A 12,272-nucleotide genomic window follows, 5' to 3' on the forward strand; every position below is an offset into this window, starting at 1 on the left:
ATAATATGCATATGCATAGATCTTGATAATATAACGTTATATTTATTTTATAATATAAAATTTATATGCGTGTTTATTTTTTTCCAACGATAAATGTAGTAAGGTATAGATCATATTTAATACAATGTAAATGAGAGATAAATTCAATAATACGGTCCCCTTTTAATGGCAGACTTAACATCACTAAATTCATAGTAATCTGTGGAATTAATGGCAAAACCTAAGATTCCATAAGATGCTAGTTTCTCCAATCGTTCTGTATCCTCATTACAATTGAGTAGAGATGACGTTAATTTCCTTACAAGATTATCTGTAAAAAAAAAAAAAAAAAAAAACAAAAAAAAACAAAAAAAAAGAAATTAAAAAGAAGAAAAAATAAATGAAAGGAATGAGAAAAACATCAGATATGACATAAGAATGAAAAACAATAATAAAGAGATATAATGCTAGAAATTAGTTTTTCATTTCAACAATTTTCTTACCAGATATATTTTTATTAACCATAATGCGATAGGGCGGTAATGGTCCCAAGCTTGTAACTACACGAAGTGATTCTATGCCTGGCAAAGTATCTTTTTGACACATAATAACAGGAGCTTCCAAAACGCCTACTTCGGCTTGTTTACCGGCGACCATTTGTAAAACGGCTATTTGTGAATCGACATCTAAAAAAACATAACGTCAAATTTCAGTACCTTATTAATTCACAATTTGTCCATTACGTGCATATCGTCACACAATTTATTCATATTAACCTAATGTGTTGCCGAAGAAAGCTGGACCTTCTCCAACAGAATGCAAGTAATTATACAATAGTGTTGTAGCTCCTACTTTTTTAGACCTATCAGGCAAAGCACATCTGTGTCCACGCATATCAATGATATCCTATAACATTATACATACATACATATAAAAATTTGTTATATGTTTCAAAGATTTAATAATAGAAATTATCAAAGATTTATCCATTTACTTCAACCTGAGGTGTGAGATCTGAAGCAATGATAACGTCGGCATAAACCAAAGGTGAATTATCCTTATTCAGACGATGTTTAAATATGAAAGATACTGGCAGAAGTTCACCATCTTCCCATTCTTCATTGGCCGACAAAATGGCTGAAATTAATTAAAATAATTGTTACATAATATATTGATATATAATATTTCTTTTTATTTTAATAAATAAATATGATATTTTAATGGATAAATATATTTATTAAAATACATAAATTTATTTATAAAAATAAATACATAAGCATTTTATAAACCTACCGATATCAGTGATATTTTTTGGAACTTTTCTATTAGATCTTGGCTCGTATAAAATATTAACAGGCCTTTCTGTTGCAACTTCGATAACTTCGGCCAATAATTCGAAAAGAGAGATTGGTAAGGACGGTACTAAATGTGTAGATAATACGATTGGAGATTCATTGGTTATCGGTGGCATATAGGGTTGACGTATTCTTGGTACAGCAACGTTCGAGGGTTTAAATGATTTCTGTAAAAAAGTATAAAAAATATATGCATATTAATTTTATTGGATTAAAAAAAAAAAGAAAAAGGAAAGAAAAGAAAACGGATCAAGTTGATTTACATTTTTTTCGACGATAAACAATTCCTCTTTCTTCGGAGAAAATCGATCATCTTCTTTTGATTTCTATAAAAAAGGAAAAAAAAGAAACCACAATAATAATAATAATAAAAATGTAAATATGAAAGCCATCAATTTTGTTGAATTAAAAAAATAAAAAACAAAAAAAAGTGAACGATGACCTACATTTTTCTCGACGATCACAAATTCATCTTTCTTCGGGGATGATCGAACTTCTTCCTTTGGTTTCTATAAAACGAAAAAAAAAATATACATATATATATATATAAATATGATTTTATTCAATTTCGAAGAAAAAAAAAAAACAAATCAAATTGATTTACATTTTTTTCGTGGGACAAAGATTCATCTTTCTTCAAGGATGTTTGCAATTCTCCTTTCGGTATCTATAAAAAAGATTTCAATAAAAATATAAATATAATTGTTATCAATAAAATTAGTTGATTAGAAGAAAAAAAAAGAACTGAATCAATTTGACTAACATTTTTTTGGTGGATCAATGATTCATCTTTCTTCGAAGAAGATCGATCTTCTTCTTTTGGTTTCTATAAAGAAAAAAAAAAAAAAAAAAAAAAAAAAAGTAATAATAATAATAATAATGTAAATATGATTGCCAATTTTATTGAATTGAAAAAACAAAAAGAAACGAACATTTTTTTCGAGGATACAAATTTCATCTTTCTTCAAAGATGATCGAAGTTCTTCTTTTGCTACCTATTTAAAAAAAAAAAAAAAAAAAAGAAAGAAAGAAAAAAAATCAATAAAAATATAAATATAAAATTTTATTCTATCTAAAAAGAAAAAAAGAAAAAAAAAAAAGAAAAATATATCGAAATTGACTAACATTTTTTTCGAGAATGGACGATTCATCTTTCTTCGTAGAAGATCGAACTTCTTTTGGTTTCTATAAAGAAAAAAAAAAAAATGTAAATGTGATTATTTTCAATTTTATTTACAAAAAAAAAAAAAAGAAACGAATGATGTTAACTTACATTTGTTTCGAGGAAAAAATATTCATCTTTCTTTGGGAACGATCGGACTTCTTCTTTAGGTACCTACAAAAAATGTTTTTATAAAAACAAATCTAAACGTCGTCAATTTTATTTAATTAAAAAAGGAAAAAATGGATCAAGAAGATATGCATTTTTTACAATTTAAAAAAAACTAATCATAATAAAAATATAAATATAATCGTTATCAATTTTATTGGCTTTTGAAATAAATGGATGATGTTAACTTGCATTTTTTTCGATGATTACTAATTCATCTTTCTTCGAAGAAGATAGTACTTCTTCTTTTGGTTTCTATAAAATGAAAAAAAAAAAAAAAATAAAAATATAAATGTGATCGTTACCGATTTTATTGGAGAAAAAAAAAAAATAAAAAAAAGATTGTAGATGATTTACATTTTTTTCAAGGATCAAAGAATCATCTTTTTTCAAAGCAGATGGATTTTCTTCTTTTGGTTTCTATAAAAAAAAAAATATGAAAAAAAGAATAATATGAAAAAAAATATATATATATATATATTTAGATAACCAGTTTATCGCATTTTATTATATATAATAAAGATGTAAATATGCTCGTTGCCAATTTTATTGGATTTTAAATCAAATGAATAATGTTAACTTACATTTTTTTCATGGAGCAAAGATTCATCTTTCTTCGGAGAAAATCGAATTTCTTCTTTTGGTTTCTATTAAACGAAGAAAATAAATAAATAAATAAATAAAATGTCATCTCTAACAATTTTTTTTTTATTGGACTTTGAAACAACTCCAACGAATTAAATGAATGAAATTAACTTGCATTTTTTTCGAGAGTCACAAATTCATCTTTCTTCGAAGAAGATCGCACGTCTTCTTTTGGTTTCTATAAAACGTGAAAGAAAAATTAATTAATCGATTAAATAAATAAGAATATATGGTATGATCGATATCAATTTTATTGGATTTTGTAACAAATCCGATGAAATAAATGAATTAAATGAACTTGCATTTTTTTCCGGTATCACAATTTCGTCTTTCTTCAAAATAGGGCAAACTTCATCTTTTGGTTTCTATGATGATGACAAAAAAAAACAAAAATAAATAAAAATATAGGTGTGGTCTTTATCAATTTTATTGGATTTGGAAACAAATCCGATGAAATAAATAAATTAAATGAACTTGCATTTTTTTCCGGTTTCACAATTTCGTCTTTCTTCAAAAAAGAGCAAACTTCATCTTTTGGTTTCTATGATGATGACAAAAAAAAAATAAAATAAATAAAAATATAAATGTGATCGTTATCAATTATATTGGATGTTGAAATAAATCCAATGAAATAAATGAATTAAATGAACTTGCATTTTTTTCCGGTTTCACAATTTCGTCTTTCTTTAAAAAAGGGCAAACTTCATCTTTTGGTTTCTATAATGATGACAAAAAAAAAATAAAATAAATAAAAATAGAAATGTGATCGTTATCAATTTTATTGGATGTTGAAATAAATCCAATGAAATAAATGAATTAAATGAACTTGCATTTTCTTCCGGTTTCACAATTTCGTCTTTCTTTAAAAAAGGGCAAACTTCATCTTTTGGTTTCTGCGATCATGAAAAAAAAAAAAAAATAAAAAAAAATATGATATGTGTACATAAATATAAATAAGATCGTCATCAATTTTACTGAATTTTAAGAAAAATGAATGAAGTTAACTTGCATTTTTGGCGAAGTTAACATATTCATCTTTCCTCGAAGAAGGTCGAACTTCTTTCGGTTTCTATTAAAAAAAAAAAAAAAAAAAAAAAAAAAAAAAAAAAAAAATATTAAGAATAATAAAAATATGATCGTTATCACTTTTATTGGACTAAAAAAAAAAAAGAAATACGAAGCAAATCAAATTGATTTACATTCTTTTCGAGAATCGAACATTCATCTTTCTTCAAAGCAAATCGTTTTTCTTCTTTTGGTTTCTATAAGAAAAAAAAAAAATGAAAAAAAAAAAAATATATATATATATATATACATGATTGTATTAACAATTTTATGGCATTAAAAAAAGGCGAATTGTGATGATTTACATTTTTTTCGACGATCAAAGATTCATCTTTCTTCAAAGCAGGTGGATCTTTTGGTTTCTATAAATAGAAAAAAAAATAAAAAAAAAATAAAAAAATAAAAAAAAATGTATTATCAATTTTAAAAAATAAAAATTTTATAAATATGATCGTTATCATCACGGGGGAAAAAGATAAAGAAAAAAAAAAAAACGAATAAATTGAACTTACATTTTTTTCAAGGATCAAAGATTCATCGTTTTTTGAGGATGATCGATCTTTGTCCGTGGGTTTCTCGATAACAAATTTCTTCTCGACTTTCTTCTCGACCGATTGTTCCAACGTTCTCTTTTCAACTTGTACATCAGTTTTAATAACTTCCTTCGTCGATTGTACTTGCTGTTTTACAACCGGCACATCAACTTTTTCCTTCTCAATGATCGCTTTACTTGTAGCTTCATTTTTTACTTCATTAAGCAATAATTTTGGATCGTTTAACGTTTCTTCTTTTTTCGATCGAGTCATGATCGGTACATTAGTCCCCGATTTAGACATCGTGACGAGATCAAATATATGATCTATTTAATAAAATAAAAATAATTCTTTTTATAAAATATATATATATATATATTTTATTATTAAAAAAAAGAAGAAGAAGAAGTTGATAGTAGATTATATTCGTAAAAATTAAAATTAAAATAAATTAATATCTATATGAAAATAAATAATTTATATTATTTGAAAAAAATTTCGATCGATTTACGTCGATAATGTAAAATCCGATTTAATCATCATAACGAACGAACATTCGATCCATTTTAATAAAATAAAAGTTGATTATTTTTTATTTTATATATTATATATACACACACACACACATATATATATATATATATATAAACAAAATAGATAAAAAAAGATAATGATTTTTGATTATATATATATATAGATTAATTAACGAAACAGATATAACTCTCTTGTGTTCGAGAGAGGAAAAAAAAAAAAAAAGAAGAAAAAAAAAGACCTATCAATGTCATGGAAAGTTAACGTTTATAATATTTTTAAAAATGATAATAAGAAAATTTCCATTACTTGAATAAATTTGATCTAATAGATTTATCCTTTAGATCGTAATATATACAAATAGAAAATAATAAATCTTAATGTATTAATTTTTACTTATTCAAATTGCGATATTATATACTTACCGGTATCCTTACGTCAGTGACCGATGAAAACGTTGCGATTTCTGTTCGATGTCGGAACTGTTACTCAATAATAACGATCAAACGAAATCGAGAGGAGAGATACTTTGACACTCGTGCGCGCGCATATCCAAACAGATAGATAATAATATCCAATAATAATATCCAAATGAAACATCTATTAATCTCGAAGAAAATAGTCCTTTGGTAGCGTCGATGTTCTACGGTCGAACGATTGATTATCTTCAGTTGTTTGCCGCGTGATGGCCTCGTGTTCCAGACCAGTCTCTCTCTCTCTCTCACTCTTTCTCTTTCTCTCTTTCTCTTTCTATCTATCAAATTACGACGTTTGATATTCCAAGCGAAAATTTTTCATACTTTGTACTCGGACTTTATCAACCTCTTCCTTGCCCCATTCACATGAAAGTATATAAAAATCTTTATTATGTACACTTGTTGATATTTCCTTCGTACTTTATTTTCTTTCTCCTTCTCGTACGTTCCAAACGTGTCATCATTTTTCTATCGCTGGAAAGAAGGATGAGAGAGAAAGAGAGAGAGAGAGAGAGAAAACACGTGCGCGAAAATAACATGATTATTAATTTTTATTTAGTTTTTTTTCTTTTTTTTTTTTTTTTATTACGAATGACAACGAAAAAAAATCTCAATGTTATTTTATTACTTTATTAAATAGGAAAATAAATAAGTGACATATATTTTGTCGATATATTACCGACCGTAGTAACAAAAAAATTCTGTTTATTTAGTTTTTATCTTTACATTTCTTTATTCTTTTTTTTTCTTTTTCTTTTTCTTTTTCTTTCTTCTTCTCATTAATGCAAATTATAAATGTAAGAGAATTTAACGTTTGCAATAATGCTTTTTTGAATTTAATTTTTATTTGTCCTCCCTTCATTTCAATACGAATAGAAATTAATAAGAACTCGAAATTTTTTTCTTATCTGTCCTTCTTTCATAATCTTAAAAATACTAAAGTGACCGAACTATCATCGATATGTTATCTCATATCGTATTTTATTTTATTTTATTTTATTTTATTTTATTTTTATTTTTTTATTTTTTTATTTTATTTTTTTTTTTTTTTTTTTTTTTTTTTTTTTTTTTTTTTTTTTTTTATTTTTATTTATTCTCATTTTCTAATTGATATGAATAGAAACGAAAGAGAACTTTGTTATTATTTCCTTTATTTTCCGACTTCGAAAATATGAAAATAATAAAATATATCGTCGATATGTTACCGATAAACTCCCTTTATATAATTTTAATTTTTATTTTTTCTCTTATCATTGATACGAATGGAGTAGAAGATGAAAAGAATTTTTTTTCTTTTTTCTTTCTTTTAGTATTTCTTCTTTAACCATAAAAAAAAAATAACGAATATATTTCGTCCACATTTTATCGACCGTGGTCATGCAGTTACCTACCAGAAATTTTCTTTATCGATCGTCGATGAAGTTTCGATGTTTTTCATGAGCCTTACAAACGGACGAAAGTCCCACCGACCAAAAAAAACGTTTACGATCACGGCCGGTGAAGACGTCATCCGGATGCATCGCTTCACAATAGTTTTTCTTTTCAGATGTTTCTTATCGTCGAGAGTGTATAGTGTTCTCTTCGTACTTCAAGATTTCTTTTCTTTTTTTCTTCCTCCCCACCCCACCCCACCCCACCGCCCCGCTGACCACCCAGGACCTGTCTTCGTCATTCACCGTCAACTTTAAATTCCAAAGTTATAAAGAATCAAAAAGGTGTTTATACCGTATAAACGATTCTCTGTTTCAATCGCTCGTTGAGATATCGTGACTTTTAGACGAATAACAAGCTTTCCATCTAGGCAAACAACTTGCATGGCATGTAAGTTATATGTCATATACATATTTGTAACGGTAAATTGGCCACACCTCACGTATCTCGAGAAAGTATATATTATTCGTTGGAAAAAAAAAAAAAAAAAGAAAAAAAAAAGTATACGTAAGTGACGATATTTTTCATTCAGACATTTTTATATTTCTTTTTCTCTTCCATTTTTTTCTTTTTTTTTTCTTTTGTATTTTCTTAAATCTCGTTATCGGGTTTTATGAAAAGTTCGTATTAAAAAAAAAAAAAAAAGAAAATTTCGCGATATCATTCGTAAGTTCATAATGAAGGATTCGTCATTGAAGAAGTGTATCTTTTAGTTCGTATCAAATCCAATCGAATAACTTTTCTCGCAAGAGAATTCTTTGACTCATAGGCACGTTCAACGTTGATAAAAGGAGACACGACGATAAAATTTTCCGTAATGATTTCATATAATAATTATTATTCGTACAACGTAATGTTCGTTATCGGGCAGTCGTGCCTCCGTTCAAGAAAAATTATGATTGTCGTTTGAGACCTTATTATATAAGTGATATTTCCATATTAAGGAAGAAAAAAGAAAGGAAGAAAGAAAGAAAGAAAGAAAGGAAGAAAGAAAGAAAAAGAGGAAAGAAAAAAACAGAGAAAAAAACGTAAAAAAGGACAAAAAAGAAGAAGAAAAAGAAAAAACAAGAAACGAGCGGATACGCAATGTCTGTAGTTAAAGATCAACTGGGGAAAAAAAGAGACAAAGAAAAAAAGAAAAAGCAAACGACGCTATTTTTGTACTTAGGAAAGAGAAAAAAATAAAAAAAAATAAAAAAAAAAGAAAAAGATAGAAAACAAGGAGCAGCTTCATAGAGCTCTCTCAACGTTGATCGTTAAACGCAAATTTTTTTCTTTTTCTTTTTTTTTTTTTTTTTTCTATACGCGTCATTACCTCGCGATCATAACCTCAAAAAGGAAAAAAGAAAAAAAAAAGAGGAAGAAAAATAAAAATAAGAAGAATAAGAGGAGAAGGAGAAGGAGGAGGAAGAAGAGGAGGAATAGGAGAAGGAGGAGGAGGAGGAAGAGGAGGAAGAAAAGAAAAAATAGAAAAAAAAGAAAGAAGTAACGAACTAGTTCGATGAATGTGTCTGTCGAATTGAATATTTTGATTAATTTCTCGATCGAACTATCATGACAGTCCAGCAGCATATATACATACATACATATACACACGCACGCACACATACACACACACACACACACAGCACTAGCAGCAGTAGCAGGAGCAGCAGCAGAGACAACAGAGTGCGAGAGATAAATACATTGCCTATTTTAGTTAACTTTGGAATTCCTTTGCATAAAGGTCTTTCGGATGTTCATCAGGCGATATCACAAAATTTTACTTACGTAGATATATAATAAATTCTCAAAATTTGTAGTCCCATTAAAACTTTCGATATTCGTTCGTTCTTTTCTCAAATGGGAAAGACATTTATTTGTTTCGATCGTCCATCTTGTTTTTTTTTTTTCCTCACTATATTTATTTGTCTATCTATCTATCTATCTATCTATCTATCTATCTATTTATCTATCTATCTATCTATCTGTATCTCTCTTCTCGTTACAAAATGTTCGTCTTTGTTCACTGGTAAATCGTTCTAATTTTCTTATTCTTCTCTTCTCTTCTTTCTTTCTTTCATTTTTTTCTTTTCTTTTTGTCCCTTTACACCAATTCACAATAAATCTTTTATTAATTATTATTAAATCTCTCAATTATTATATATCTTACACTTACTCTCTTTCTCTTTTGGATCGTATAAACTCGAACGAAATGCCATTTACCGTATTTTCTATTATCGTTAAGTTAAATTCATGCATTACGTAAATCATTGTACACGCTCTTATGAACATCTTCGGCCAATTAACGTTCAGGATTTTTATCGCACCGTCACGGTTCATGAAGAACTTGGCGACATCCTATCCGAAAAAGTATGTCTCTCTCTCTCTCTCTCTCTCTCTTTCTCGCTCTCTCTTGCTCTCTCTCTCTCTCTCTCTCTCTCTCTCTCTTTCTCGCTCTCTCTTGCTCTCTCTCTCTCTCTCTCTCTCTCTCTCTCTCTCTCTCTCTCTCTCTCTCTCTCTCTGGGTGTGTGTGTGTGTGTGCTTTGTCTCTCTCACCGTCTGTTTCTCTCCGTCTTTTTATACTTTTTGTTCTCTATACAATTTATATTTGGTTTATAATCGAATTCGCTCTTTGGTAAGAGACAAAAATAGCGTTAAAAATATCTCTTTCAAAAAGACCAAGTAAATATTTTACTTTGTTGAATTAAAAAATTTTTTTTCTCAAGGTGCGACACTCGAATCACTACTACTTATTTTATTCATTTGTGATTGGTTGTTAATGCATGTTGTACATATATGTATTAACAATTAATTTATATCGATTAAATAATAATCGTTGATATTGATACAATTTAATAGAAATTCAATTTTAATTTAGTTTTCTATTTGCAGCCACAATTGTTATGTATTATTAAACTCAAATCTTAATATATGTATATATATATGAATGTATGAATGTATAAGAAATTTTTAACGTTCATTCAAATTTTCATTTCAATTTTCAATATATATTTTCTTATTTCTTTTTTATGAAGGAAACGTGGCGATATTTGTTTTAATTTTTGAAAAAAGGAAAAAGAAAAAATATGAAATAAAATAGAATTGAAAGAAACAAAAGAAAAAAGAATTAAATGAAAGGAAAAAAATGGCGGCAGCCACCCTCGCTCGCCCTAGCGACGATTTTTCTAAAGAGGCGGTCGGTTCGAATTTCCGCGTTCCATAAGGCACACTCGTTAAGTTGCACTCGATACGCTCCTACACAATTACGATAGTAGATGCTCGTCTCGAATCCGTGTCTCGCATTCCGAGCGCGACTGCGTTCCGACGTGGTCGTAGCTGTGGCCGATAAAGGCTACATCGTGCGTCCTCTTTCCTCCTGTCTTCTTTTTTTTTTTTTCTTTTTTCATATATTCTTCTTTACCGACAGGGAGTGATGACGAATATTAAAAGAAAGAAAGAAAAAAAAAGAACATTAAAGAACAGAAAAAAAGATCTTTTTTTTGTAATCATTTTTTTTAGTTATTTCTTCTAATCATTTTCTTTTTTTTCCTTTTTTTTTTATTCTTTCACGTAATCAATAAGTATTTAATTAAAATGCGATCGAAATTAATTGGAAAATGAAGTGTGAATTATTGTGTCGTGATGTCATCTCGAGTAAAAGGAACGAGTAAGTGAGGTAGGGTGGGGAGGGAGAGAAAGGGGGAAAAGAAAAGAAAAGAAACGAAAAAACAGAAAAGAAAGAAAGAGTAGTAGGAACAGGAAGACGAGCAGAATATTGGAACGCGGTCCCCCCACCCCCCATCTGACTCGAGCGATGTATTTCCGTCGATGAACTCGTGGCCCAGGACAGTCATTCTAGACGGACTTTGTCCTGTCGTATCCTTATTGGTTATGAGAAATGATAGAGATCCTTGAGTATTTCTATGTTACACCTTTTCTTTTTTCTTAATCTTTCTTTTTTTTTTTTTTTTTTTTACGAACAACATGTATATCGATTATCTTAGATATAATCTATAATAAAAATGATATCGATATCATATGTAATATAATATTTTTTGTATAGAATATAATATACACCGATATATTCACAAAATTATAATCAAATTTTTGTTTAATATATTGCATACTGAATTTAGTTTAGTATTACTTAGCATTAACTCCGTATATTATTTGGAATTTATTTTTAGATATTAATTATTGATATGTACATATATATATATATATATATATATATATATGTATTTTTTGTACGTATGTAATTTATCGTTCATTAGAATAAAAACGAATACGGAAATCGAATTAAACTAACTTCCAATGGTTATTGATACAGGTGTCAATGCGTGATTATTGAATTCCTGTATATGATGAATCTTGATCATTGATTCGATTAAGCTTCAAATTTTATTGCGTTCTATATATAAATCCTTTGTTTGTTATCTAATAACTATTGCAATGAGGAAAAATAGTAAGTTTACTTTTATCTTACGTGTGGGATGCGATCTTCCTTATCGATGTACGATGTTTCATAAAGAATAAAGATATTAAAACACAATAGATTTAACAAAATATTCCACTGTCCACGATAAAATTTCTTTTTCTCTTCTTTTTTTTTTCTTTATCATTCTTTTTTTTTTTTTGCACATATTTCGACAACACCAAGTAGAACCATTCAAAGTCACGAACACACACTTCGATGATATTAATCTTTTGCATCGTTTTATTATCACCACGAACATAATAATAATGACGATAATATTGATAATAATAATAATAATTATTATTATTATTATTATATAATGATGATAATAATAATAATAATAATAATAATAATAATAATAATAATAGTAATAATAAAGATATTAAAAATATAATATTGTTAAATCATTTAAATATTGAATAGAATCGATTTGAAATATGGTGGCAAACCGGAACCGGCAAGTGGGTC

General features: G+C 27.6%; 1 protein-coding gene and 1 long non-coding RNA gene across 45 annotated transcripts; one reads left to right on the forward strand and one right to left on the reverse strand.

Annotated features, from left to right (window-relative positions):
* Positions 1–16: 16 nt before the first annotated feature.
* Positions 17–6,143, reverse strand: LOC118442585 (uncharacterized). 44 transcript variants are annotated; one of them, XM_035868363.2, is made up of 25 exons: positions 5,864–6,143; positions 4,887–5,233; positions 4,680–4,736; positions 4,509–4,571; positions 4,319–4,378; positions 4,140–4,202; positions 3,964–4,026; positions 3,788–3,850; positions 3,612–3,674; positions 3,425–3,487; positions 3,249–3,311; positions 3,022–3,084; positions 2,857–2,919; positions 2,608–2,670; positions 2,460–2,519; positions 2,267–2,329; positions 2,098–2,160; positions 1,939–2,001; positions 1,781–1,843; positions 1,598–1,660; positions 1,273–1,501; positions 980–1,116; positions 756–885; positions 483–665; positions 17–310 (listed from the first exon to the last, which is right to left on the reverse strand). In XM_035868363.2, exons 2-25 carry the CDS (start codon positions 5,208–5,210, stop codon positions 144–146), a joined length of 2,292 nt encoding a protein of 763 aa, XP_035724256.2. In that variant the 5' UTR covers positions 5,211–5,233; positions 5,864–6,143; the 3' UTR covers positions 17–143. The 44 variants fall into 44 exon arrangements, with proteins under 44 accessions (XP_035724256.2, XP_035724255.2, XP_035724265.2 ...); XM_035868362.2 differs by having other exon boundaries at positions 974–1,116; positions 5,864–6,116; XM_035868372.2 differs by lacking the exon at positions 2,098–2,160 and having other exon boundaries at positions 974–1,116; positions 5,864–6,119.
* Positions 6,144–7,554: 1,411 nt separating this feature from the next.
* Positions 7,555–8,554, forward strand: LOC118442597 (uncharacterized). The gene is made up of 2 exons (XR_014983570.1): positions 7,555–7,735; positions 8,290–8,554. It is a non-coding gene; the product is annotated as an uncharacterized LOC118442597 (long non-coding RNA).
* The last annotated feature ends 3,718 nt before the right edge of the window (positions 8,555–12,272 follow it).

The sequence above is a fragment of the Vespa mandarinia genome, chromosome 24, assembly GCF_050613455.1.
Source record: "Vespa mandarinia isolate Hongniang chromosome 24, ASM5061345v1, whole genome shotgun sequence".
In the NCBI taxonomy this organism is placed as follows: Eukaryota; Metazoa; Arthropoda; class Insecta; order Hymenoptera; family Vespidae; genus Vespa; species Vespa mandarinia.

What these genes read in the sequence shown, in the direction of transcription:
- LOC118442585 (XM_035868362.2), bottom strand. Translation starts at nt 5,210, where the DNA reads ATGTCTAAATCGGGGACTAATGTACCGATCATGACTCGATCGAAAAAA. An exon ending in TTGTGACTCTCGAAAAAAAT is followed by an intron (nt 3,312 to 3,424) that starts GCAAGTTAATTT and finishes TTCGTTTAATAG; the next exon opens with AAACCAAAAGAAGAAATTCG. An exon ending in CATTGATCCACCAAAAAAAT is followed by an intron (nt 2,002 to 2,097) that starts GTTAGTCAAATT and finishes TCTTTTTTATAG; the next exon opens with ATACCGAAAGGAGAATTGCA.